Here is a 25,534-nt window from a genome sequence, read left to right on the forward strand (position 1 = left end):
ATTAAACACTAAATCAATCCAGATACATACACAGAATTCACTCATTTCTTCACAGAAGCACATAGGAAAAACACTAAACTGTGTACAAGAGAAACTGCTGCTGGTGATGTCTGCTCTTACCTTTGGCAGCTTCTGTGCTAAAAACACACACACACACAAACACACACACACACACATACACACGGAGAGAGAGAGAGAGAGAGAGAGAGAGAGAAGAGATAGAGATAGAGAGAGAGAGAGAGAGAGAGAGAGTGCGAGAGAGACAAATTATTCTGTCCCATTTTGGCATGGTGGAATAGTAACATTATTGCTGTTATTCAAAAAACAGCCGTAGGTTGCATAATGTTCCTTATTAATTATCTGAAAACTGCCAGGGCCTTTATCAATTGTCATGTGTATGCAATTGTGTTTGACCTCTTTAGCATTGCTAACTTTTAGCCTTATGTTTGTGTCTAATCTTTATTTTATTGGTCTATGTTTTTTACTTAATTATTCTTTTACACTACTTTTGAGCATAAGGATTTTCTATGTCTCTGTACATAGCCTTCAGTCTAGAAAGTCATGCATTTTGTATGTTCCCATATGCCCTATTATGATTTTATGTATTTCTCAATTTGTCCATTACTATTTGAATTTTATGCCATTATCGCACTGTACACCTGATTACAGTGCTGCATGGCACCTATCATTACTATTAGCCTAATAATTGACTTAAACTCCTATTTTTTGCAATATGTGAATATGGATGGGCCTCAGGCATCGTTCTAGTGTACAGCTGTGTTTACAGTTTGCATATGAGGTTCTGTTCTGGGCTGTATGCCTATTATTGCCTCCATTAGGTAATATACATTTTTTGGTTTCTCCTTCATTCTCTACTCATGCCTGATCCTGGTGCTTTTATTTATTAACTTTTAATATTTCCTCCCTTATAGGTTGCCTTTTAATATGTTTTATTCTGTGTCATCCCTTCTTTGACATGTGCTTTTTGGCAGGAAATTTCTGATTTTTTAATGGAATTATATTACTTTTCTCTGTGTAATTTTATCCAGTTGGTGTTTGAAGCTTATTTTGCTGTTACAGTAGTCCGGGATAGGACCATACCAGATTAATTGTAATGACATCCACCCCTTATATTTTGAGATAACCTGATGATGCTCTACCCAGGTGAAATGCGTCATTCTTAATGAAGAATGTTGTGTAACCTATGACTGTTTTTTAAATAGAGAGATGAATGTCCAGAAAAAGCACTTATGCGATATGGCCCATTTTACTTTTGTCGTGAACATATGATACTCATTGGTATTGGTGTAGGGTGTTTTCCTTTTAATGCTGATTCCCGATTCCTTATTGGTTTTTACTGTGATGTGGTTATCAGACATATCATGTACAACTGTCTCTTACCTCAACTACTCTGTGTGTATAGTTTTGAGGTTGGCTGGAACAAAAAGATAAGTGGTTCTGTAAAGAGTGAAGAACATAAGTTGTGAAATGGGGTCCTGTCATTCCACAAAGGAAATGGCAGACAAGGTATTCTATTAATTGATTAACCAGTGGTATCACTGAACAGGTGTATGTCACATACATCAAACAACACCCTCAGTGCTGCATTCCATCTGGAAGAAAAAAGCAACTGGTTGTTTCAGTGACTTCCACACATGGAATCGTTCAAAACAGTGGCAAGGGATTATGGTAGACGTCACACACACTGCATGCTGGATATGGAGAAGCAAGTGTTGCAATGAACCTAAAACAAGAGTGTGTAAAATTGTAGCTTTGAACTCATAAACCACACTTTTGTGTGTACAATTCAGCACTAGCAGTCAAAAACATCACTTACAGCATGTGCAAAGCAGGTCACAGAGTGACCATGACAGATTACAGTTCTACCAATGGATTTGAAAACAGAGGGCTGAAGATGCACAGTTTTCAGCTTACATTTTATTTCTGGATGAGGTGAGATTCACACAGAGTAGGTTAATATACAGGGCGATTATAATTAAAGTTAAAGTTTCAAACCACTGTAGAAATAATACCACTGGTCAGAATGATGTCCAATTGCAACGGAGTATCATCGGAGATTGGGGAAGATTATGGCAGAAGAAAAATAAATAGTTACTAAATGTAGCAATAGATGGTGCTGTAAGCATCATAATTTAATAATGGTCAACTACAGATGACAAATGAATCATACAACAATGCCTAAGGTGTATGTTTGATGTTAAACAAACTGTACTACTCAGTGTGCATGGGGTGTACAGGTGTGATACTGTTAGTTACGTAAGCCCATCCACCATGGTAAGGTCATTTCACATCAGATGGGAAAATCAGTTTTTAATTATCTGGAGGCCAAAAACCGGATAAAAAGCATCAATCAGATCAGTTTTCAGTTGTCTTGAGGCCAAAAACTACATAAAAAACATCAATAAAAAACAAATCAGATTATTAATTTCTGTGTGACTGGCGCGAAATATGTTCAATATGCTGTCCACCATTTTCTGCAACAAGTTGAAATTGAGAAACAGCATGTTCCACAACTGATCAAAGGGTTTCTTGGATCACATTCAGAATGTGTTCTGCAATGCGTGCCTTCAATGCAGCTAAGTTTGCAGTCGGAACACTGAACACAACATCTTTCAGATAGCCCCACAGCTAGAAGTCACACAGATTAAGATCAGGTGATCAGGACAGCTAGGCCATAGGGAAATGGTGGCTGATAATTCTAGCTTTCTGAAATGATGCTTCAGCAGCTGCTTAACTGGATTTACAATGTGTGCAGGTCCGTCATCTTGCATAAAAATGATCCCATTCACCATCCACACTGTTGGAGAGCTGGAAATGTGGTTGTGGAAAAGACACTCATAGTGACGATATAGGTAACAGAACCAGAAGCACCTGTCTCTTCGAAAAAATATGGCCCTATGATAAATGATGCAGTAAACCTGTACCACACAGTGACCTTTTCAGTATTAAGTGGTACTGGTTGATTTGTGTGTGGATTTTCCGTTGTCCATATTCAACAATTCTGTGTACTGACGTATCCTGTTAGAAGGAAGTGGGCTTCGTCTGTCCACAGAATCTTCCATGGTCAATCATTGTCCACTTCCATTTGAGCAAGGAATTGTAAGGAAAAGGTCTCTCTTCCTGGCAGGTCAACATGAAGCAACTTGTGCAGATGGGTAATTTTGAATGGATACAAAGAAGGATGTTTCGTAGGATTTTATGCACTGCGCTCAAGGATATGTCCAATGTTTGGGCAGTTCTCTGTGCACTATACATTTGTACATCACCACTCATCTCCTCCTGCATTGCTGTGGCCACTGCTTCCACTGACGTCAAATCAATTCGTTTCCTCCCTCTACCAGGTTGCACACCAAAAGAAACTGTCTTTCTGAATCATTTTCTCCAGACCTACGCTGTCATCAGACCAACTCTTTTTTTCAAACCCTCCAGTGTCTGGAACTTCTTCAGAGCAACATGCGCACAGTCATCATTCTTGTAATACAGCTTTACAAGCAGAGTGCGATCCTGGCTTGAGACTGTAATGGCGAACATCGCAGACACGAAAGGAGGAAAAGCCAACGTGTTTATACTAACTTTAATGAGTCGTGCACATGACAGGTGTTTTCATTTATGTATTCTGACACATACAATACCATCTGTTGATCAATTTTCACACTATTTTTTTTCTTCTGCCAACATTTTCCCCATTCTCAGCTAATATTCCATTGCAATTTGATGTCACTCCGATCAGTGGTGTTACTTCTAGAGCGTTTTGAAAGTTTAACTTTAATTATAATCACCCTGTATTATCACAATAACCACATGCAGGAAGAAGCTGCAAAGCCTCAGGTGATCTTGGTGTCAAGTCATCAGCTGTGCTTTAGTGTCAGTGTGTGTGAACCAGGAATTGTGGATGACAGACATGTTAACAGGTGCTCTTTATCACCAATCTGTGTGTGACAAATTACCAAATGTTGGAGAATTCTACTCTTGCAAAAAAGTGAAGGATGTGATTCATGCATGATGGGGTTTGAAGCCCACTCTTTCATGTGTTGTATGAAATCACCCAACAAAAACTTCTATTGGGTGGTGGATTGGTCGAGAAGGTCCAGCAACAGGGCCTCCCCTTTCACCTGACCTTAGCCCTGTAGTTTTGTGGCTATTGAGACATTTAAAGGCACTGGTATATGTTACACACCCATCAACAATGTGCACACATTACAGGAGCATGTTTCCTGTGCATGTGACCAAATCTGAGGGTAGCCAGGTATGTTCACATGAGTTCATGATTCTTTGAGGAGGAAGGCTGAAGTATATGTATGAATGAGTGGTAGGTGTCCATAATGAGCACCTCTTGGAGTGTCAACAAATAGATGGTAATTACAGAGAGTGGCTCTTAACTTGACAAGCATTTTTTCTTTTTTTTTTTTTTTGGGTGTGTGTGTTGTGACTTCTATCCAGTTTTGACCAGTACTATCTCCTGTAAAGAAATTAGACTTATTTTGTAAACACCCTGCAAATAATGATAAACTATCATAAAGTATGTGTTAAATGTACATAAAGAAACTTATTTTATACAGACCTGCGTTACATGTGAATTAGCCCAGTCTGTGAATAAAGTGTTGCTAGCATCACTGAGAAGAACCCATGGAGATAAGAGCTTCTTCTGTGCCAATTTACGCTCTTGAGCTGCCAGGCTCTGTCCACCATTACCTGTTATGCTGCCAGCCAGTAGCCAGTGTTTACCCCTCGCAACTATACCCTTGCCAAATGCCGGTTCAACTAATGCTTCGCCAACTCCCATTCCATCATCACTAAGCAGCCTACGATGGACCTGTATTGCATTTAGAGTGTGTAGTAAGCTATTATTACAGGACAACATAAAAAAATAAATGATTCATAATGATAGTATTTCATGCGTGATTCACCTTAAAAGGTCCAAAATAAATAAAGTTATCATTGCAGATGAGTTCAGTAGATGAAAGTCACAGTAACAAATCCAAGTAAACTGGTTAAACAACAAGAATAAAAAACTGCTAGTCAGTGCATCATTTCTAAAAGTAATGTGGATGATTCACAATGTACCTTTAAATTTTTACATGGCAATCAAATATTTAACTAATTTTACTTCTATGTTGTAAGATATTCATACAAATATTAAATTTATTAACTTATTAAATCACTGAGAACACAGATTGCATTATGAAATAAAACATTCACATATAAGTAATAAGTAATGTATTCATTAACAGAGAGCAGTAGCAATCAGAAAATAATTATCTAAGCTGCATTAACAATTAACTATCTTTATACTGCTAACTGTATATACTATTTGTGTTTGCACAGCCTCCAGAGGAAAATAATAAAAGTTGGATGGAAGCTATTACTTTGAAAAAGGTCTTTCATCCTCTGTTATAGTGTAATGATTTCTCTGCATATAAAAATGGTAGTAAAAAAAATTACTAATTTGATTACACATTTAAAGTAGCAAGGTAGCTGATACAGTTTTCACTGTGGCATTTCTACAGGACAAAGATGAACTGTCTATGTGAAATAGTATAGGTGAAATCATCTATCAAGAACAAAGTAAAACATATCATTTTTTCTGTCTATTAACCATTAATTTTATCCACTGAGTTTAATGGAAATTTCTGAGATTATCACAGTTTACTATTACATTTTTACCTCTGTTAGGCTATTATAAAAGCATAGTATTTTACTCATTAAGCAATGGAATTAATACGTTACAACTGCCTCAGTAGACTGTTTTGAAATCCGTGAGTGATATGCAGGCAGCAGTAGCATAGTCCTAGATTCCTCACTTAATACTGGTTCTTTACAGTTTGTAAGCAAATTATTGCTGAGACTGACTCCATTTTCCTAGTATCCTACCAATGTACCAAAGTATGTCATATATTTCACCTTCAATTGAACCTATGTGAACAATACATGTCATGGCCTCACAAGTCACAGCCAGGTGTTTGTATGAGTTGACTAATTTCATTTGTTGTATAGTGACCTTATAGTCACAGATTACAATATCTTGCATTTTACAGTCTGCACAAAATTACATTTTTGAACAATTAAAGCAAGTTGTCAAAATTTGCACCACAGTGAAAAATAATGAAGAACTTGCTGGATACTTACGCAACTTTCTTTCAGATAGCATTTTGTTATAAATAACTGTGCCATCTACTTAATGTCTGAGGTTACTATTAATATGGTCTGTTACATCATTAATATACAAAATGAACAGCAAGTGTCTTATCACATTTCCCTGGGATACGCATGAAGTTACGTCTAATCTGAAAATGACTCTCCATCCAAGGTAATAGGCTATGTCCTCCCTGTCAAGAAATGTTCAGTCCAGTCACAAATTTTGTTTGATACCCCAACGTGACTATACTTTCATTAATAAGTGGTAGTGTAGTACTGAATCAAATGCTTTATGAAAATGACTGCCATGATTAGTGGCTTTTTCCACATCTACATCTACATACTCTGCAAATCGCTTTTAAGTGCCAGGCAGAGGGTTCATAAAATCACCTTTAAAATTCTCTATTATTCCAATCTCGTATAGTGCACAGAAAGAACAAACACATATATCTTTCCATATGAGTTTTGGATGTCACATGCAAAAAATGCTATTTGGGTTTCACATGACCAACGTTTTCTAAATCCATTCTAGTTGACATGAGGAGATCATTCTCTTTGACAAATCACATTGTATTTGAGTTCATAATATATTCTAAGATTCTACAACAGATGAATTTCAATGATGTTGGATAGTAATTGTAAGTGAATGTGACCCCTGCTTCCTTCCAAACTATGGGGTTAGTTCTCTTTTGAGACATCTACACCACATTATCAGTAAAAGAGAGGCTAACTAAGCCACAAATTCTGTATAGAGTCTGATATGGATTCCATCTGGTCCTGGAACCTTATAAATATTTGCAAATTCAGCTATTTCTCATTGCCACCAACACTAATATGTATATCACTCATCTTTCCAGTGGTGTGGAAATTAAACTGGGGAAGGAAACATTTGAAAACAGAGTTCATCATCTCTGCTTTTCTTCAGCTACCCTCAATTTCAGTTCATATGTTACTCATGAGTGTTTGTATATTACCTTTGGCTGCACTAACAGCTGTTGCATCTGACGAGAATTTCTTGCCATTTTGTGAGTGATCTTTCAAAAGGATTCTGCAGTGTTAGTCATTGAAGGATTCTGTATTACTCTTTTGACTGCATCTTTTCTTTTTTTCTACACCATTCTAATCTGTGCTCTGCTCTGTGAAAGACCCAACAAAGCTGAATGCACCATGGGTACATTGCATCATATATAAATATGGTTGCCAGTGCATCGGACAAACACAGCACCGTATTTTGCAAATGTTATGGGTAACGCATTAGGTGTGTAGGAATGGGATGCACAGAGAAATCAGCAGTGACAGGGACCAGAACAAATGAAGATCACATTTTTGACTTCGAGAAAACAAAGTTGCAATGCTAAGCAATTGGGACACCATTATTACGAAAACAGAAATACAAATCCCTGAGAACCTTGTCAACAAGTACAAAGATTACCAACTTAGTGTGATTTGGAATCCTGTGTTAAGTGCAATACAACAAGAGCACTCGCAGCACTGCACAGCTCACAAGATGCATCAAGAATGTCCATTCAGAGATTGGAGCACACTGCCAGCCCACATGGCACCCCCACTACTGCACCACCATCTCCATGCCTGCCAGCCAGACAGGACCAAGCTGTGTGCAGCCAGGTGGAGAGGGTGCACCACTAGCATAAGCATTGAGACATCCACAAATCTTGACACTTAGACAGAAATTGTTGAGTATGGTGCTTGTCAAAACGATGAGATATCTTAATGCTACCTCCTGGCTGAGAACCAGAGAGCTGTGCATCAGTAGAAAATTTTGGGGAAGTCTACATTCACACTTGTGGCACCTCTAAGGTGAGGGGATGCTCTGCATCTTCTGATATCTGCAGAAAGAATGCATCAGGAAAGCAAAATAACTAAGCACACTGGCTTTCCATCAACAGTGTCAATGATTTGAGAACATACTGCCACTGTTTTCACAACTACAGCACCAGGTGAAATCAAAGAAAACAGACCAGACATTACAATGGATGGGCATAGCTATCATAATGGGGCACATTCACTTCACACAGAAAAAGTTGGGAAAGAATGCTCTGTACTCTGTTACATCCCATTACAGATTGCAGGGGCAGTACCAGCACGCACTTAGGAGAAAGCAGACTGCAGCTCTTATTCCAACAGTAAAGTACAGAAACAGTGTACTGCTGTACAACAGCTCAGCAAATTCAGCAGGTTATTGGGACTTAGACTATGAATAGAGAGATGAGTAATGTGAGAGCTGTTGTAAACTTTAGCAAGAAAAACTGGATTCAGCTACCATTTAGGTCATCACAAAAGGGCTGAACTCTGCACATATCCTGATATCCATACTGAAATGAGATATTATTAGTGGCACAGAGAAATGAATTCAAGGCTTTCTAAAGAAAGAAGCAGGGAAGATTAGATGAGGAAATCTGCAGGGTTATTGACAAGTTCGGTCTTCTGAAATCAAACCTGACTGTGGTGAAATGGGAGGGTCTCTGATCACTGAGAGATGATGTTGACATTGCACAGACAAGAAAAGTGCAGAGGGTGGGTGTGCTTGTCATTGGGAGCTCCAAAATTACATGCATTATGGAGATACTCAGGTTGGGAAAGAATGCCAGAGCGGACTTGGTATGTTTGCTCAGGGGCCATTTTGGGGAGGGGATCGGAGAGGGGGGGGGGGCAAGGGCACTCTCATCTGAATCATGGAGGAGGCTCTGCTGGTGGTTGACGAGTACACAAGTGCGCTGGGAATAACTGGCTACAAATCTTAACTGTGTTGTTACGAACAATGCTTGCTGCTTGCGTTCAGTGGATGGCTAAGTTGATGAAGGTAGCTATCATCACATGTGGGGTGCAGGCCATACTCACTGCTTGTAGCATCATACTCAGATTAGTTCACAGTCCTCTAATTTGAAACAGAGTAGAAGGTCTAAGCCAGAGGCTCAAATGATTCTTTGATGGTACTGGATGCAAATTTCTTGACCTCCATTATTCAGTGGAGAATTGTTGGGTCTCTCTTAAAAGGTAAGACATGCTCTATATGCAATGCAATGAGAGAAGTGTACAATGAGTTTGTAAGTAAAATATTGCCAGCCAATTCAACTAAAAACTGTAAATCATTTGGGCTTAGGTAAAGTCAGTACATGGATCAAAATCATTATTCAGTCACTCAGTGACCACAGTGGCAGCAAAATGGAAGATGACAAAGTGAAGGCCAAAATACTTAATTCAGTCTTCTGAAATTGATTCATCATCGAATATCATAATATGGTCCCTCGTATGAACATTGGAGTGGAAGATATTGAGATAAGTTGTCGTAGAATAGAAAAACAGCTACAATTGCATAGTAGTGGAAAGGCATCAGGACTAGATGAAATATCTGTAAAATTCTGCAGAGATTATGCGAAAGAACTTTCCCCCCTACTACCAGCAGCTTATCATAGATTATTGGAGCAACAAAGAGTACATAGCAACTGGAAGAAAATGCAGTCATGCCTGTTTGCAAGAAGACAGATGCATAGGCCTATACTGCTGTTGTAGAATTGTGCAGTATACTTGATGCTCACATATTATGATAATTTTTGAGAGCAAAATCTCCTATACAAAAATCAACACAGATTTTGCAAACAGGGATCTTGCAAAACTCGGCTTACTCTGTTCCTCCATGATAGCCATAGTTCTGTAGACATCAGCACTCAGGATGATGCTGTGTTCTTAGACCTCAGGAAGGCACTTGACACCATCCCGCACTGCCATTTAGAGGAAAAATGTGAGATTATTGAGTATGGGACCAGATATGCAGCTATATTCAAGACTTTCTTGCAGAGAGAACTAAACATGTTGTTCTTAATGGAACATAATTGGCAGATGTAAAGGGACTTTGAGGAATACCCAACGATGTGTGATAGGACCATTACTGCTTACAGAATATACAAATGATCTAATAGAAAATCTCAGAAGCTCCAGAAAGCTATTCACAGATGATGCAGTTGTCTACTAGAAGGCATTAAAAAGGTCTTTCAGATGGTTGACAAATGGTGCAGGGACTGGCAGTTGACAATGAATGTAAATATATGTAGCATACTGCATGAGCACAGGAAAACGAAATCCACTACAGTACAACTACACCATCAGTGACAAATTGCTGGAAACAGTATCTGCTGTAAAATATGTGGGAGTAGCCATCTAGAGCAACTGTAAGGGGAATGATGATATAAAACAAGTACTAGAAAAAGCAAATGCTAGGTTGAAATTCATAGGAAGAGTATTAAGGAAATGTAATTGATCCACAAAATAAGTGGCTTTACAAAATACATGTCCAGCTGATTCTTGAATATTACTCACCACCATGGGACCCCTACCAGGTATGGTTAATAGAAGAGAGAGGGAGAGAGAGAGAGAGAGAGAGAGAGAAGATCCAACAAACAGCAGTCTGTTTCATCAAAATTGTAAGCTGTAAAGGTACTTTCAGGAATACCCCAACAATGTCTGATTGGACCATTACTGTTACAGAATATATAAATGATCTAATAGGAAACGTCAGAAGCTTCAGAAAGCTATTCACAGATGATGCAGTTGTCTATTAGAAGGCAGCAATGGCAGAAGACTGTAGTGATTTAAAAAAGGATCTTCATATGATTGACGAATGGTGCAGGGACTGGCAATTGATACTGAATGTAAATATATGTAGCATACTGCATGCACACAGGAGAAGAAATACATAACTGTGCATTGAATTGAATTGAATTGAATTGAATTGAATTGAATTGAATTTTATTTGATCCTGTAAGATTACATCATGTACAGTAAATGTACGTGTAATATAGGACATGTCAAAGTATTAAAATTCTTTATCAATTATTTTTCTACACCTTTAGCTTACATTTTTACATCACTGATAATGAGTAACAATATATACAAATTTAATGGCATAAGTATTCTGCAACACTGTAAAACTCTTTTTCAATGAGATAGTCTTTAAGTTTCTTTGTAAATTCATTGTGAAGTACACTATCTTGCAAGGTTTTGGGCAGACTTCTTAGTAGTCTGATACCAGAGTACTGGGGTCCTTTTTCTAGCATTGCCAGTCGGTGGGGTATGCTCCGTACTTCATTCTTCTTTCTTGTATTGTGGGTGTGTACACTAGCATTTGTAATCCAGTCCTCACTACCTTTTGTGATGTACATTATTGTTTTGTATATATATAATGATGAAAAAGTTAAGATACCTAAATTCTTGAAACAGTTTCTGCATGTTTCAGAGGTCTTTCTTCTTAAAATGGTCCTAATTGCTTTTTTTTGTAATGTGAACACTCGTTTTGTCTCTTGTTTGTTTGAGTTTCCCCACACCGTCACTCCATACTGTAAGTATGGTTCGAAAAGTCCATGATACACTGTACACAGAAGGTTCTTGTCTGAATACTGTGATAGCTGCATCATTAAGAATATGACAGAGCTCAGTTTCTTACAGACATTATTAATATGTTTTTTCCATTTCAGTTCATTATCCACAAGAATACCTAAGAATCTAGCAGATTCTACTTCTTCCAGCCTTGTTCCGTCAACCTCTAAATCCATGTCTACAGCCTTTTCCTTGTTTTTAAACACTGCATACATAGTCTTTTTTAGATTTATAACCAGTTCATTTTCCAACAGCCATTGAGCTGTGACATTTGCAGATATGTATGCTCTTCTCTCAAGCTGTTCCATATTTTGGTCACTATTTAGTATTGTCATGTCATCAGCATACAATATTTTCTTTTCTTCCTCCTCAACACCTATATCATTAACAAATACATTAAATAACAATGGCCCCATTACCGAACCCTGCGGCACTCCATATTTGATGGATTGGGTTTCTGATTGGTATGAGTTTCCTAATGATACATACTGCTTGCGGTTGCACAAGTATGATTTTATCCATTCACCTGGTTGCCCCCGAATGCCATAGTTGCTTAATTTTTGTATCAGCATTTCATGGTCAATGGTGTCAAATGCCTTTGAAAGATCCAGAAACATTGCAGAGACAACCTTTTTCTCATCTAAGGACTGTAAAATGTATTCTGTTAGACTGACAATTGCTGATTCTGTAGATTTACCCTTTCTGAAACCATGTTGTGAGGTCATGAGAATGTTATGTTTGTCCAAATAGTTAACTAATCTGGTATACATAAGCATTTCTAGGATTTTTGAGAAACCTGATATCAGTGAAACTGGTCTGTAGTTGTTGGGATCATCCTTACACCCTTTCTTGTACACTGGCACTACCTTCGTTATCTTCAGTTTTTCTGGAAAAATTGCATCTCTGAAAGAACAGTTTGCTATGTTCAGCAGTGGTGTTATTATCTCCTCACATACCAGCTTTATTACATGATTTGATATTTCATCATCACCAGCTGATTTCTTGGACTTCAGTTTCTGTATAGTTTTCCGCAATTCATCTTCCGTGACTGGTCTTAAGAACATAGTACTGCATGATCTTCTTGGTACCTTAATACCCTTCTGTTTTTGACTATTTCTTTCCAATTTTAGGTTTTCTACTACACTGATATAGTTATTATTCAGTATGTTTGCTATTTCCATACCATCTGTGACCACTGTGTTGTCTACTTTAATTGACCTAATACCTTCTTCTTTGTTTGACCCATCTTTTTCCTTTCTTTCAGCATTGATTGCCTTCCAAGCTGCCTTTGCCTTGTTTTTTGAGTTCGCTATAGTGGTGTCAATTGCTCTTGCTTTCGCTTCTCTTATTGTTTTTCTATACTTCTTTTTTAACATTTTATAGTTTTCAGCTTCGCCCATCCGTCTCACATCCTGAAGCTTCCTTCGCTGTTCTAGTATTTCACTCGTAATCCACTGTGTTTGATCTTGATGCCTTTCTTGTCTCTTTACTTTGGGAAATGCTACATTAAAATGGTACTTAATTGTTGAAATAAATGCATCATATTTTTCATTTACACTCTGGGCCTGTAGGATTTCATTCCAGGTTTCCTTACTTAACATTGTTCTAAAGATGTTGATATTTTGTTCACTGATGATCCTAATTTCTTTGGTTGTTTGTTTTGGTTCTGATACTGTGTCATTACTTCTGCAAAAGCTGATTAGTTGTCCATGATGATCAGATATTTCTGTCTGAACTACATGTGACTCATAGGTACACATATTAGTAATTATGTTGTCAATAATTGTCTCACTTTGTGAAGTCACTCTTGTTGGTGCAGTTATTGTCACTTTCATGTTATGCTGTATTAACAATTCTTCAAAATCCTGTCTTATTTTTGTGTCTTTTCCCATGTCAATGTTGAAGTCTCCACATATAATAAGATTTCTCTTCATATTCATTCTCAATAAGCTAGCAACTTTTTTTAGAAAGATGCTAATATTGCCACATGGTGACCTGTACACACAAAACACTCTAAAATCTTCTGCCACTATACCAGTAACTTCAAAGTCTTTTTCTCTAGCTATGGGAAATGTAGCAGCTTCACTGTTTACATTCTTTGAAAGAGTACCTGTTTTAATATATATACAAACGCCACCACCCTTATATTTAGATCTGCAGAAGTAACTAGCTAGTTTGTAGTCCTTTACTGCCACATTATGTATTTTACTTTCAGTTAGTCCATGTTCACTTATGCATAATATGTCTGGTCTTACTTCACTCAGGAGTACTTCTGCTTCTAATTTTTTGTTACCAAAGTATTGAATATTTTGATGAAGTACTTTTATGTAATTTTTATTTTGTTGGTTTACATGTTGTGAGCTGTATTCTGGGGCAAATTCTTTAGTATCGTCTTTTTTTGTATGGTGCTTATAATTTTCTTTTCCAGCTGGAGTGTACGATTTTTCATCCCCTTCAGGCCATATTAGTTTCCCTTGCATCTAATGATTTTGCAGACATCTGCAAACATTCTGCTGAACGTTACAGACCCCAGTCTATTTAAATGCAAGCCATCCTTCGCTAGTGAGTTTTTACATAGGAATTTGTTTGGGTCTATAAAAATTGCCCCAAGACGATCACATTGTTCTTTAAGAGCACAGTTTATTTTGGCGATATATTTTTCACTCACCGACCTTCTGTTTATGATTCCGCTAAGTATCAGACGAGATCCTGCATACATATTTCTTGCAGTACGAATCATGTTTCTTGTTTCGCTTGCCATTTCTTCCTCACTGCTGCTCCTTAACGAATTCGTCCCAACATGTATAAACACCCCATTATAGTTATGTCTGGTTTCAGAATCTGGTTCTGTAGTATCTTGTCTTGCATTTACCATATTTTTAAAATGTTTACCGAGTTGATGCGTTCTAATGCCAGGTCGTACGTCGATCTTGCAATTGGGGACAGCGATATTCTTCAGCAGCGAATCGCCAATTATTAAAAAGTCATTTTCCTTTTGTTGCGTATCTGTCGCCTTGTTTTTCCTTTTGCTGTATGTCACCACCTTCCATTTATATTTATCTTCCGGTTTTTGGCTTACTGAGTTTACCGAGACATCAACGGGAACACTTGAAATGTTGTTTTTAAAGTACGATCGGTCATTCGTATTTTCGCGATCTTCTTGCTTTTCCGTTTGATGGCTTTTACACACACAGGACTTCTTTTCTTGTATTAATGTATCGTTTTCTTTCTTGATGGTTGAAAGTTCGGTTTTTAATGCCTCAATGTCACTTCGTAGTAACTTTATAATTTCGTTTTTTTTATCAACTGCACTTACAAGATCGGCCGTTTCGTCACGTAAACAACCGTGACATGTCCACGGAAAATCATCGCTGACGAACTTTAGATTTACTTTCGCGCACTTTTCGTGTAACCAGAAGTTGCATTTGATACACAGAATACCCTTCATCACACGCTTTTTACATTCTCTACACGAAGAACTGTTCATTTTTTGCCTTTTTAACGAGAGAGAAGCGTCACTACACTTTCCTATCGGCGCCATCTTAATTCCAGCTGCCCTCCCTTAATAATAACTACACCATCAGTGATAAATTCCTGGAAACAGTGATGATATGAAACAAGTAGTAGGAAAAGCAGATGCTAGATTGAGATTCGTAGGAAGAGTATTACGGAAATGTAACCGATATACAAAATAAGTGACTTTACAAAACACATGTCCAGATGATTCTTGAATATTACTCACCACAATGGGGCACCTACCAGGTATGATTAATAGAAGAGAGAGAGAGAGAAGATCCAACAAACAGCAGTCTGTTTCATCACAAGGTCATATAGTCAATGCAAGTGCTTTACAGATATGCTCAACAAACTCCAGCGTCAGATGCTACAAGAAAAGCAGTGTGCATCATGGAGTGGTTTCCTAATGAAATTCTGAGAAAGTACATTCCAGGAAGAGTTGGACAACACATTACTTCCTCTGACATACATCTCCCAAAGTGACTACAATGAGAACATTTGAGAAATTAGAGTTTAGAGAGGTTTACTACAATTATTCTTTCCCCATGCCATTTACGATTGGCGCAGGGATGATGATGGGGGGCGGGGGGGGGGGGGGGGGGGGGGGAACAGACAGTGGTACCAGAAGTACCCTTCACCACAAACTGTCAGGTGGTTTGCGGACCATTGACATAGATGTAGGATAGTCCTACCTGCAGACAAAGGAATGTGATGATGCTAATGTGTACCGATGGCTACTATCACAAAATTGATGTTCCACTATAAGACTCAGCCTACAAGAAGCTCAAGGAGGACACAACCATGACCATGACCAGGACAATGTTGCTGTGTTGAGGAGCTCTGAATTAGCAGAGAAAGTGAAGAAATGACTGTATCCTCAGGTGCCAGCTGTACCACACCTTTATGGACTTCCAAAAATCCACAAGGAAGGGTGCCTCAGTGGCCAGTCCTCAGTGCCATTAACTCACACAATTGTGGGTCCACCAGACATCTTGCTACACTTCTAGAATCTCTTGTGAGACACTGCAGTCACCTTTGTAAAAGAAACCTGGCTGATTCTGTGAAAGTTCTGTGTGGTATGTGACTGCAGAGGGATGAGCTGCTTATGAACTTCAATGTTATATCACTCTTCAGGAAAATACCTCTCCAAGGCTCCTTGTCGCTCTTAGCTCAATACTTTGAGCTGCAAATCGTTAACCTTTTTAAGCATGCATACACTGACTGCCACCTTTTTTGAATACCACAGGGAGTTTTGTGAACAATTTGATCGTGGTGCCATGGGATCCCTACTGGCACCTAGGATTTCAAATCTCTACATGGACTGTTTTGAGGATGTGGCACTTCAAACTGCCCATTAAAAACCACAAGCACTTCTTTGACTGTGCTGATGATACATTTGTGGTGTGGGAACATGGGAGACAGGTGCGAACAAGTTTCTCGACCACCTTAACAGCATTCATACAAATGCTGCATTCACAATGGAAGTAGAGGAGAAAGCATGTCCCCTTTCTTGAATGTACTAATAAAGAAGAAGTCAGATTTTACACCACACTATGCAAGGTATAGAGAGAAAATGCATGCAGGCCTTTATTTATGGATATAAATATTTATGGATATAGTGTATCACAGATTAGATAGCCTTCAAGAAAATATGCAGAAAACATGTAAGAAGGTGAAGGAGGCAAGAGACTTGCGTTCCTTCCTTACTTGGAGGCTGCTTTCAGCCAAAACTGCAAGGCAAGGCTGCTTTGTGAATGCATCATCAAAACCATCATCCAACCGCTGCCTAAGGTGCTGCTCTGTGATAGACCCACCAAAACTGGCAGGGACATACAGCATCCTATGTGAATGCAGACTGGGCAAACACAGTACTGTATATTAAAATGCTGTGAGGAACACATCAGGTGTATAAGACTGGGACAAACAGAGGAATCTGCAATGGTAGAAAAGAGCATAAATGAAGATCACACTTCTAAAATCAAGATCACCAATTTGCTGTGCTGAGAAACCAGCTACTGTGACATCATTATCAACGAATCCATAGAAAGAACCTCATCAATAAGGATGAAGTTTATGAACTTAGTTCAGTGTGGAATGCCACATTAGCTGCAATACAATAAGAGTGCAACCAGTGCTGCTCAACATGCAAAACGCATCCAACACATTCATACAGAGATTCAAGCAAAGCCAGACCACCCATCACTGCACCCCCACCCCCTACCAGACCCAGCTGCTTGCAGTTAGGTGGAGAGTGTGCACCACTAAAATAAATATTGGCACATCTGCAAATATCAATGCTTCACCAGAAGATAATGTGTATGACATTCATTGAAATGTCATGATATCTTAACACTACCACCCAGCTGGATGCCTGAGAGCTTTAAATCAAGTTTTTATCTCTTGAAGTCAGTGATCCAATCCAGGAACCAATGGATGGTGCTTAAGATCTGTATTGCTTCCTGTAGTAAATGAAAGTATTTGTATGTGTGTGGGCTATGTGAGACTCAATAAATACAATCAACATGAAGTTAACCCAGAGGCAACAGCTGAAAAAATTTTGGAGTAACTTTGTAAATCAAAATGCTTCAGCAAAATGGACAAAAACTACTGAGTGGCAGTCAAGAACAACAACTGTTCGAAACATCTACACTGCTAATGGGTGGGAATTGTTTCAAAAACAAATTTCACAGATTCTTGGAGGGTGTGCATAGTTAATTTTTATGAGATTCTGGTGAATGTAGCAGCAACTGAGTACCAAGTTATTAAATTACACCACTTTCTGCAAAGTTTGTAAAAAGCAGGAAGACACTGGTCACCACCACACTCCCAGCCTTTTTGCCAAATTTCCAGATCTTGAAGCTGCTACACTGCATTGAAGTAACTCCTCAAGAGGCATCGCAAGGCTGAGTACACTTTGTACCAGTTCTCCACCAAGCAAAATTCCTTGTCAGTTTCAGGAATCAAACCTGGATCCCTCGCATAGCAGCCATCTAAGTTGACCACTCAGTTACCAAGGTGGAGAACTAAAGCATGTACTCTTAATAATTTACTCTGTAAGAAATGTTCATTTATTTTGTGTCTTGCCCAACAGTCAAAATTTGAGGGACTCAAGGTCAACTATAGTAAATCATGAGTAGTAGCATGGTGCAATGCGTGGGGAGAGTCAGCTGTCTTGGCTGACTCACAATCATGTGGAGTGGGTGACAGAAATATTTAGTGCCTTCCTGATTTTGACAAACTTTATAGAAAGTGGTGTAATTGAATAACTTGTTACTCAATGGTTGTTACATACACTGGAATGTGATAAAAATTAATTACACATGACATCTAACAATCTGTGAACTTTGTTTTTGAAAGAATTATGTCACTGCACTGATGTCAAATGGTAGCTGTTTATAATTTTATACCTCTGATGTGTAGTGATATATTTTTATACCTCTGATGTGCAGTGATGGATGTTGTGAACAGTTATTGTTCTTGATTGAATTCACATATGTTTTTGACCTAGTCTTTATTCTTCTAAGACCTTGCCACCTCATCATAAAAATTGAGTACAGATTGAGAATGAGGGATGTTGCCTTGTATGAACATACAAACATTTTTAGAATTTTGAGACTGATTTGAAGTTCACACTAGAAATGAATTATGATCCATATTTCCAATCTTCAGCATGAAAGCTTTTGATGATATTTTACTAAAGCTACAGTGCATGAAATTTTACCTAGCAAGATAGTTGTACAAAATTTGTGTCATTGCGATAACACAATTCAAGCAACAGTCATCTTATCATAAAGATGGGTATTATAAAATAACTATGATCATAATTTAGAACCAAAAGTCATAGTTTTTGTATACTTAGTGCTCAGGAATTTTCCTGGAGCTAAATACAAAGAGTTTCAGTTAGCTCACAACTACCTAGAAAAGGAACAATACAGAAATCGATCAATGCATACTTTCAATTATTTGATTCCAATGATGTTCATCAATGGACACCATATCTTCTGGAAATAAACAAGTGAAATGATGTGTTGATTAGGATATTCATCACTGGACACCATATCTTCCGTAAATGAACAAATGAAATAATGTATTGATCAATGAATTACACAGATATGGACAAATGAAGGAGAACTGCAGTCCACCACATTCTTACAAGGCATAAAATATGAAGGAGGCATTCCTATTTACTGAAGACAATCGACTTTACAAGTGGACTCTCTCAAGCGGAGGAGTTTACATTGCTCAACAAGGGCAGAATGAAGCTCCATGAAACTTCCAAAAACCAATATTCAACAGTCCCAAGAAAATGGCAAACTGCACAAAGTGAACAATGTAATGCAGGAGGCTCAGCAACTCTGCAGAACATCTCATCAAAACTATGTGATATTGTCTATTCTGCATGAGAATTAAGTTACAGCTAGAAAGGGAAATTACATTATATGTGTGTTTTTATTGTTTATTTAGAATTATCTGTCTAATATCTCTGAAAATTTCAAGTTGGGTGTAATAAAAGTTAATCTACATTTATATTATTTCTTAAATTTTCACTCTTTGGTGTATGATATAGTAATATGTTTCAAAAACCAAAACTAAAATTTAGTAGGTTTTGGATCAAGAACAATAAACACTTGAAACCAGTGACTTCACAGAAATATCAGGGAATATCTCTGCATGTGGTGATGAAATTAAATAAAGTGTTATCTCACATATTGGTAAAGAATTTGTTATGCTTTTTAATTAACATTTACTGGAAACTATAGATCATGCACTAAAGAGACAGCTTACAAATTGCAAAATAGTTGTTCATTTTATTTTGGAATTGTGCTTATTTCCTTTAATGGCTTAACTGAGGACACAATGAGAATGAAACAGTGTGGAATGGATGTCCACTGCTCAGTTCAGCTGATATGTGAAAATCACAGCAATAATGGATGATCCCATTATACAAGCATTTAAAGGCATTACCTTCTCTTCCAGAAATTAAAATATTATTTTAGTGAATTATCTGAGAATATTGTACAGTCTTTTGTGTGTCAGTCTTATACTTATTGTAAAACAAAACATCAGATTCATCAGACTATATGTCACGAAGGGGAAAATGTCGTACAATGACATAGTCTGGTTAAATGACACACTTCATGTGTCTTTTTAATGCCACAAAAGGTAGCACTTTATGGTACCCTTTTCTTGCTTTCTGTCTTTTTTTAATGATGACTGTATCACACAAAAATGGCAAGGCTATTTGCTTAGATGAGAAGAATCCATACACATCAGGTTTTAGAAGTTGTGTCAATTGTTCTTCTGTGGAATACTGCAGCTGGATAATTTGGTTTTAATTCTTTTAACATAGAAGGTGAGTAAACACTTCCTTTGCAATCATTTTAAGCATATTTCTGGGTATATAGAGTCTGGTTTTTATGAACAGTGACCTTGTACATGGAATGCTGTAAGCAAATAAAATGACTTACCATGAAGGAGGTAAAATGGCATAGGTATGTCATTTCACTGGCAAACACAATTTATGCTTCCTGTCATTCCATTCCTTTTGATTTATGGTAAATTAAAATATTGTTCATTATTATTATTATTATTATTATTTTAATGTTATTTCCTAAATAATGAGGCCAACGATAACAGAATTATTAACCTCCAGTCATAGAATTCAAAGAGCATGTAGAAGGTTATTGATGCTGATAACAAGGAAATGAGTTGGCAGAATGCCTAAAAAATGTTTAGTGTTCAGAGGCTACTTTAAGGAGAGTACAAGACAAGAATAAGCTATTTTTTGGAGTTAATAAAGGTTTAAGTTGTTCTAGCAAATGTTTCCAGCATAACTAGAAACTGAGCTATTACAGCACATTAAAGAACTTGAATCCAGACTATGTTGACTTGTGTTGAGTGATGTAATGAAATTGGCATCTGAGTTATCCAAGAGGAATGAAACTGGCAATTGATTCAAAAAGCAAACATTGGAGGCACATAAATGCCTACATAATTTAATCAAAGAAATGATGAGTGTTTAATAGCCTAACTATAATTTGATAACCCACACTTTTCTGATGTTTACATGTAATGCTTTCAAATAAAAGTTGATATCTATAGAAGATATAAGAGTATGTCAGTTTGCCCAATGACTCTCATGAGATGACACTGTAAATTTTCTAATAATACACTGTAATAATCATATAAAGTGTAATATAATTTTCTTTAAAGAAACATAGTTTAGTTAACAGTTTGTAATGTTAACTTACAAAAACATGAAACTTATAATTAAAAAATTGTAAAAACAGTAGAATTTTTCCCTCATGGTATCTCATTTTAATGGCACCTTCCCCTACTAATAACAGATGTAATATTTACAAGTAGGATAGTAATAAATAATCTACACCTCAAGTTCCGTCAGTAAATGTAAATGCAAGTGGAGACAGCAGTGTACAGTGATGAACTGAAGGTCAAAAGGTATTCGTTTTGCCCTTAATTTTTTAAAATTAGATAAGGAAATAAAAATTAGTGCTTTCGGGTTATGACTGACAAAATTAATTTCTTTTAGTTTAAAAATTTATTTTCTTACAGCTTACCATTATTTCAATTTCACCATTTTGGAGGCTGGAACCGCCTTGTGCTCTGTCATTCAGAATAGCCATTTCTAAGCCTTTACTATCATCTTTTATTACTATCTTGGATGTGATGGGATAGTAATTTCCTGAGACAGGCTCCTCTACAGAATAATTCCATGTAGGTCGATAATTGACTCGCCTTTGTAGCATTTCCCGGCCATTTGAATCCGTGTAAAATGTTTCATCATTAAACAGATCTGTATTAAAACGTGAAATTATTTCTTTTCCTATTCCATCCCTGTAAGTAGAAAAAGAATTTGTTATATATAATTCACAATACAATAAATTTCTTTGGTATTCAACGCCAGAGAAATACATACTCTGTAGGAATAGGCCCAACCAGCCACTCAAATTCGATGTGCTTTCCATCCTTGTAAACTCTGATAACTTGACTAACCCAGTCATTGAAGGTTTGATGTATTTCTTCTACAAGATCACCTGCAAAGATGAAAATCAGTATTAAATAAATAATTGATAACATGATATCTTAATATTAATTAACAAATTAATTTAAGTATGATGGAGTGTATAAGGAAGAAGTCTACCATTCATAATCTCAAAACTATATGGTTTTAATGAAAGTGTTGGAACATGTTGGATGAAATGAAAATGAAAACTTACTTTTACATTGTGCATGCATAAAAAAAGTTTTGGATGACTATGATGTTAACAATTTTCTAAAATAATGCTTTACATGCTTGATTCTAAGCTATGAGTAAAGTAATGTGACTACTGCATGTGTGTTCATTTTGTATTTAACTATGTATTTATGAAATTTTTAGATATTTGTAAATTAAACTCCATACAAAATTCTTAAATTGTGCATTTACATTCTGCAAGTTACTCATTATTACTAACCTTTGTATATTTTTACTGTTGCAGTTTCAGACACTGTTAGAGCATCAGATCCATTTGGTCGGAATAAATAAGCACCAGATGATCTGTTGTATGATTCTGCATTGTTTCCTATCCATCCTTTATAAAAGTAGAAGCTTTGGTTGAGTGCAATCTCTGTTCCATTGATTACTATGGATTTTACAGTCCCTTGAGTATCGTTCAAATGTACCTGCAAGTGCTGTTGACAGAGGTGGCATTAGAGTTACCTTCAACTGATATTCTTATCTGCATTCATTCAATTTTTTTCAGCTTACATCATTTCCAATTGAAGTACTGTTTTCTGCTAGAATACTTAATTGTTGCCGTGATTGACTAGTACTGGATACATAATATGACCTGTAGCCTAATGCTGGAATGTCTTCAGCTTGAAAGACAATTTCATATGTTGCATTACTTTCTCTTCCAGGAATATCATAAACAGAATCTGGGACTGGTACCAACTGTATTAACTGCTGATTACCTGCAGTAAAGAGTATTAATATTAAAATGTAATAGTAAAAGTAGTTTACATGTTGAAACATTTGAAACAGTCAATCCACAAACTTAATAAGTTTTCTGAGTACATGCATATTTTACATATTATGCAAATTTTAAAAAACAATAATATCAAAGTATTTACTTACAGATTCTATTGTGAGGCTAGTAAAAACTTGCACATTAATTTGTGAATGGAAGTATTTGGTAACTGTTATTAAGTTCCCCCACTGATAACTATCCATTGTTTGTGACTGTGCCATTTAAAATACAAATTCACTATTCAAATACTCTTAAATTTCAGTGGAATTAATCATTAATATATTGCAGAAATATTGACATAAAAACAGCTTTATTTGAGCAGCACTGTCATAACAAATATTTCTCTCTTTCAAATGAACAGTGGTGTTCAGAATTAAAGCAACAAACTGCTGTTTCATTGTCCTGTGTCTAATTCACAATATAATCATACAGACTGTCAACAGATGTCACTGCGATCATTTTCTGCACGGAAGATGGCGTTCTGATCAATGGACAACTGCATCAGCAATGACATTAGGGCACTTAAAAAAAAGTGGGGTAGTGTTTGCATGGTTGTCCCACATCCACAGTACTTTTTACACACTCACAGATGGTGTAGTATGGCACAGAGAAGATGCCTCCAGACTCTCTGCTGTGCAGGGCCATAGGAAGAATGGAAGCAGGAGAGTCACAAACTGAAGTGGCCTGATGGCTTAATGTGAATTGTTCTGTTGTTTCTTAGATGAGGCAACAGTTTATAGAGATTGAAACTGTCTCCTGGACAGGGCCCACCACGTGTGATGTCAGAAAGAGTGGACCGCTATTTGGGTGCAAGGGCACGGCGGTACCTCATTACTACTGCACTGCAACTGATATCTGCGGCATCCCCTGGAGATGTTGTGTTAAGGCAAATTCTATACAGCAGAGTGGCCTTTATTGTTGGAGACCTGCTGTCTGTTTGCTTCTGGCATGTCTTCACAGAAGGGAACATCTAGAGTGGAGCCGTCAACATGCCACCCGGGCGGTTGAACAGTAGGCCATTGTTCTTTTCACAGATGACTCCCGATTTGATCTGGAGTGTGATTCTCAATGGAGTCACATCTGAAGGGCACATGGAATATGATTTAGAGACCCAAACATTGTGGAAAGAGACTGATATTGGGGGGATCCCTAATGGTGTGAGCAAGGATTATGTTGACCACCTGAACATTTCTTCATGAAATTGTATTGATGAATCAGCAAGATTTAACTGCTCTCAGATACAATGAAGAGATCTTGGGATCTCATGCATGGTTGTTGTGAGGTGCTGTGGGCCAGACTTTGTAATGCTGGATGATAGTCCTCGACCTCATAGAGCACAGATGGTTGATACTTTTTGGAAACAGAAGATATTGCACACATGGCATGGCCTGCTTGCTCTCCTGATTTGCATCCTATAGAGCATGTATGGGATGCATAGGGAGACAGGTTGCACCATGTCAGCATCCATGAACCACTATCCAAGACTTGTAAGCAGCTGTGGAGGAAAAAAGGCCATTATTCCCACAACATGAGTTTGATGACATCATTCATAGGACATCCCATTGTCATCAGGCCTCTATTGGTGCCAGAGATGGTCACACCCCATATTGAGTACATTAACCAGTTGTCAGAATGTGTGTTCAAATCTGTTAAGTTGGAAAAAATGAAGAACGTTTTTGTCTTCCATTGTACATGTTGCAGTTGATTACCTTCTGTGTTCTTTATATTGTTTCTATTTTACCATAATCTTTTTATACCGTTTTGTGGCAAAATAAATGCAGCCTTGCAAAATTTCTGTTTGTTGCTTTAATTTTGAATACTAACATATATTTCTTAGATAGATGAGTTGTAATAGTGCTGAAGCTGCAGAACAAAAATTAAAATTTTGCAACCCAGGGCCTCGATGTTCTGCCAACCTCATTTATTTCATTTCAATCATTCATCAACCACTGACTGGATTTAGGTAATTGTACTTCTGCAGGTATACAACAATAAAATTTTACATTAAAAGTACATATGAAAGATACATACTATTACAGCATTCTTCTATCTTGAAACACAGCGGTTTATTAAAAGGTTCTGTTGATACCTCTCAAAATAATAGTTTGGTTGGTCTCTCACTGTCAGGAATAGCTTACTATTCAGCTTTATAATAGTATATTTAGAGCTTTTTTAGCATTTACTTCATCTACTGCAATCTAAACATATATTATTACTGTTCCTTGTTCCACATTTGTGGATACAACTTCTGCAAGTTTAAGTCTCTGGTAAGTTTCTTTGAGAAGAGACACACTTTAATACTGAGAGAAGGCACTGTTAATATTTTTAGTTCTCTGAATTTTGGAGGGCATGAATCTCTCTTTGTAATACCTCCAATTGTTCTCACTTTTTTTCCACATAAACTCTGTTTTTGCACCAGAAAAGTTGTACCATAGAATATG

The 25,534-nt window shown here is 37.2% G+C and overlaps 1 protein-coding gene across 1 annotated transcript in view; it reads right to left on the minus strand.

The window, feature by feature from the left end:
* The window catches only part of LOC124783390 (lysosomal alpha-mannosidase-like), a 99,064-nt gene that overhangs the window by 15,198 nt on the left and 58,332 nt on the right, over window positions 1-25,534 (minus strand). Inside the window, exons 11-15 of the mRNA XM_047254017.1 lie at window positions 22,832-23,037; window positions 22,539-22,755; window positions 22,001-22,118; window positions 21,642-21,918; window positions 4,583-4,834 (exon numbers count right to left, since the gene is read on the minus strand). Coding sequence (XP_047109973.1) covers window positions 4,583-4,834; window positions 21,642-21,918; window positions 22,001-22,118; window positions 22,539-22,755; window positions 22,832-23,037 — 1,070 coding nt within the window. The remainder of the gene's footprint in view (window positions 1-4,582; window positions 4,835-21,641; window positions 21,919-22,000; window positions 22,119-22,538; window positions 22,756-22,831; window positions 23,038-25,534) is intronic.

Source organism: Schistocerca piceifrons, chromosome 1 (assembly GCF_021461385.2).
Source record: "Schistocerca piceifrons isolate TAMUIC-IGC-003096 chromosome 1, iqSchPice1.1, whole genome shotgun sequence".
NCBI classification, from domain to species: Eukaryota; Metazoa; Arthropoda; class Insecta; order Orthoptera; family Acrididae; genus Schistocerca; species Schistocerca piceifrons.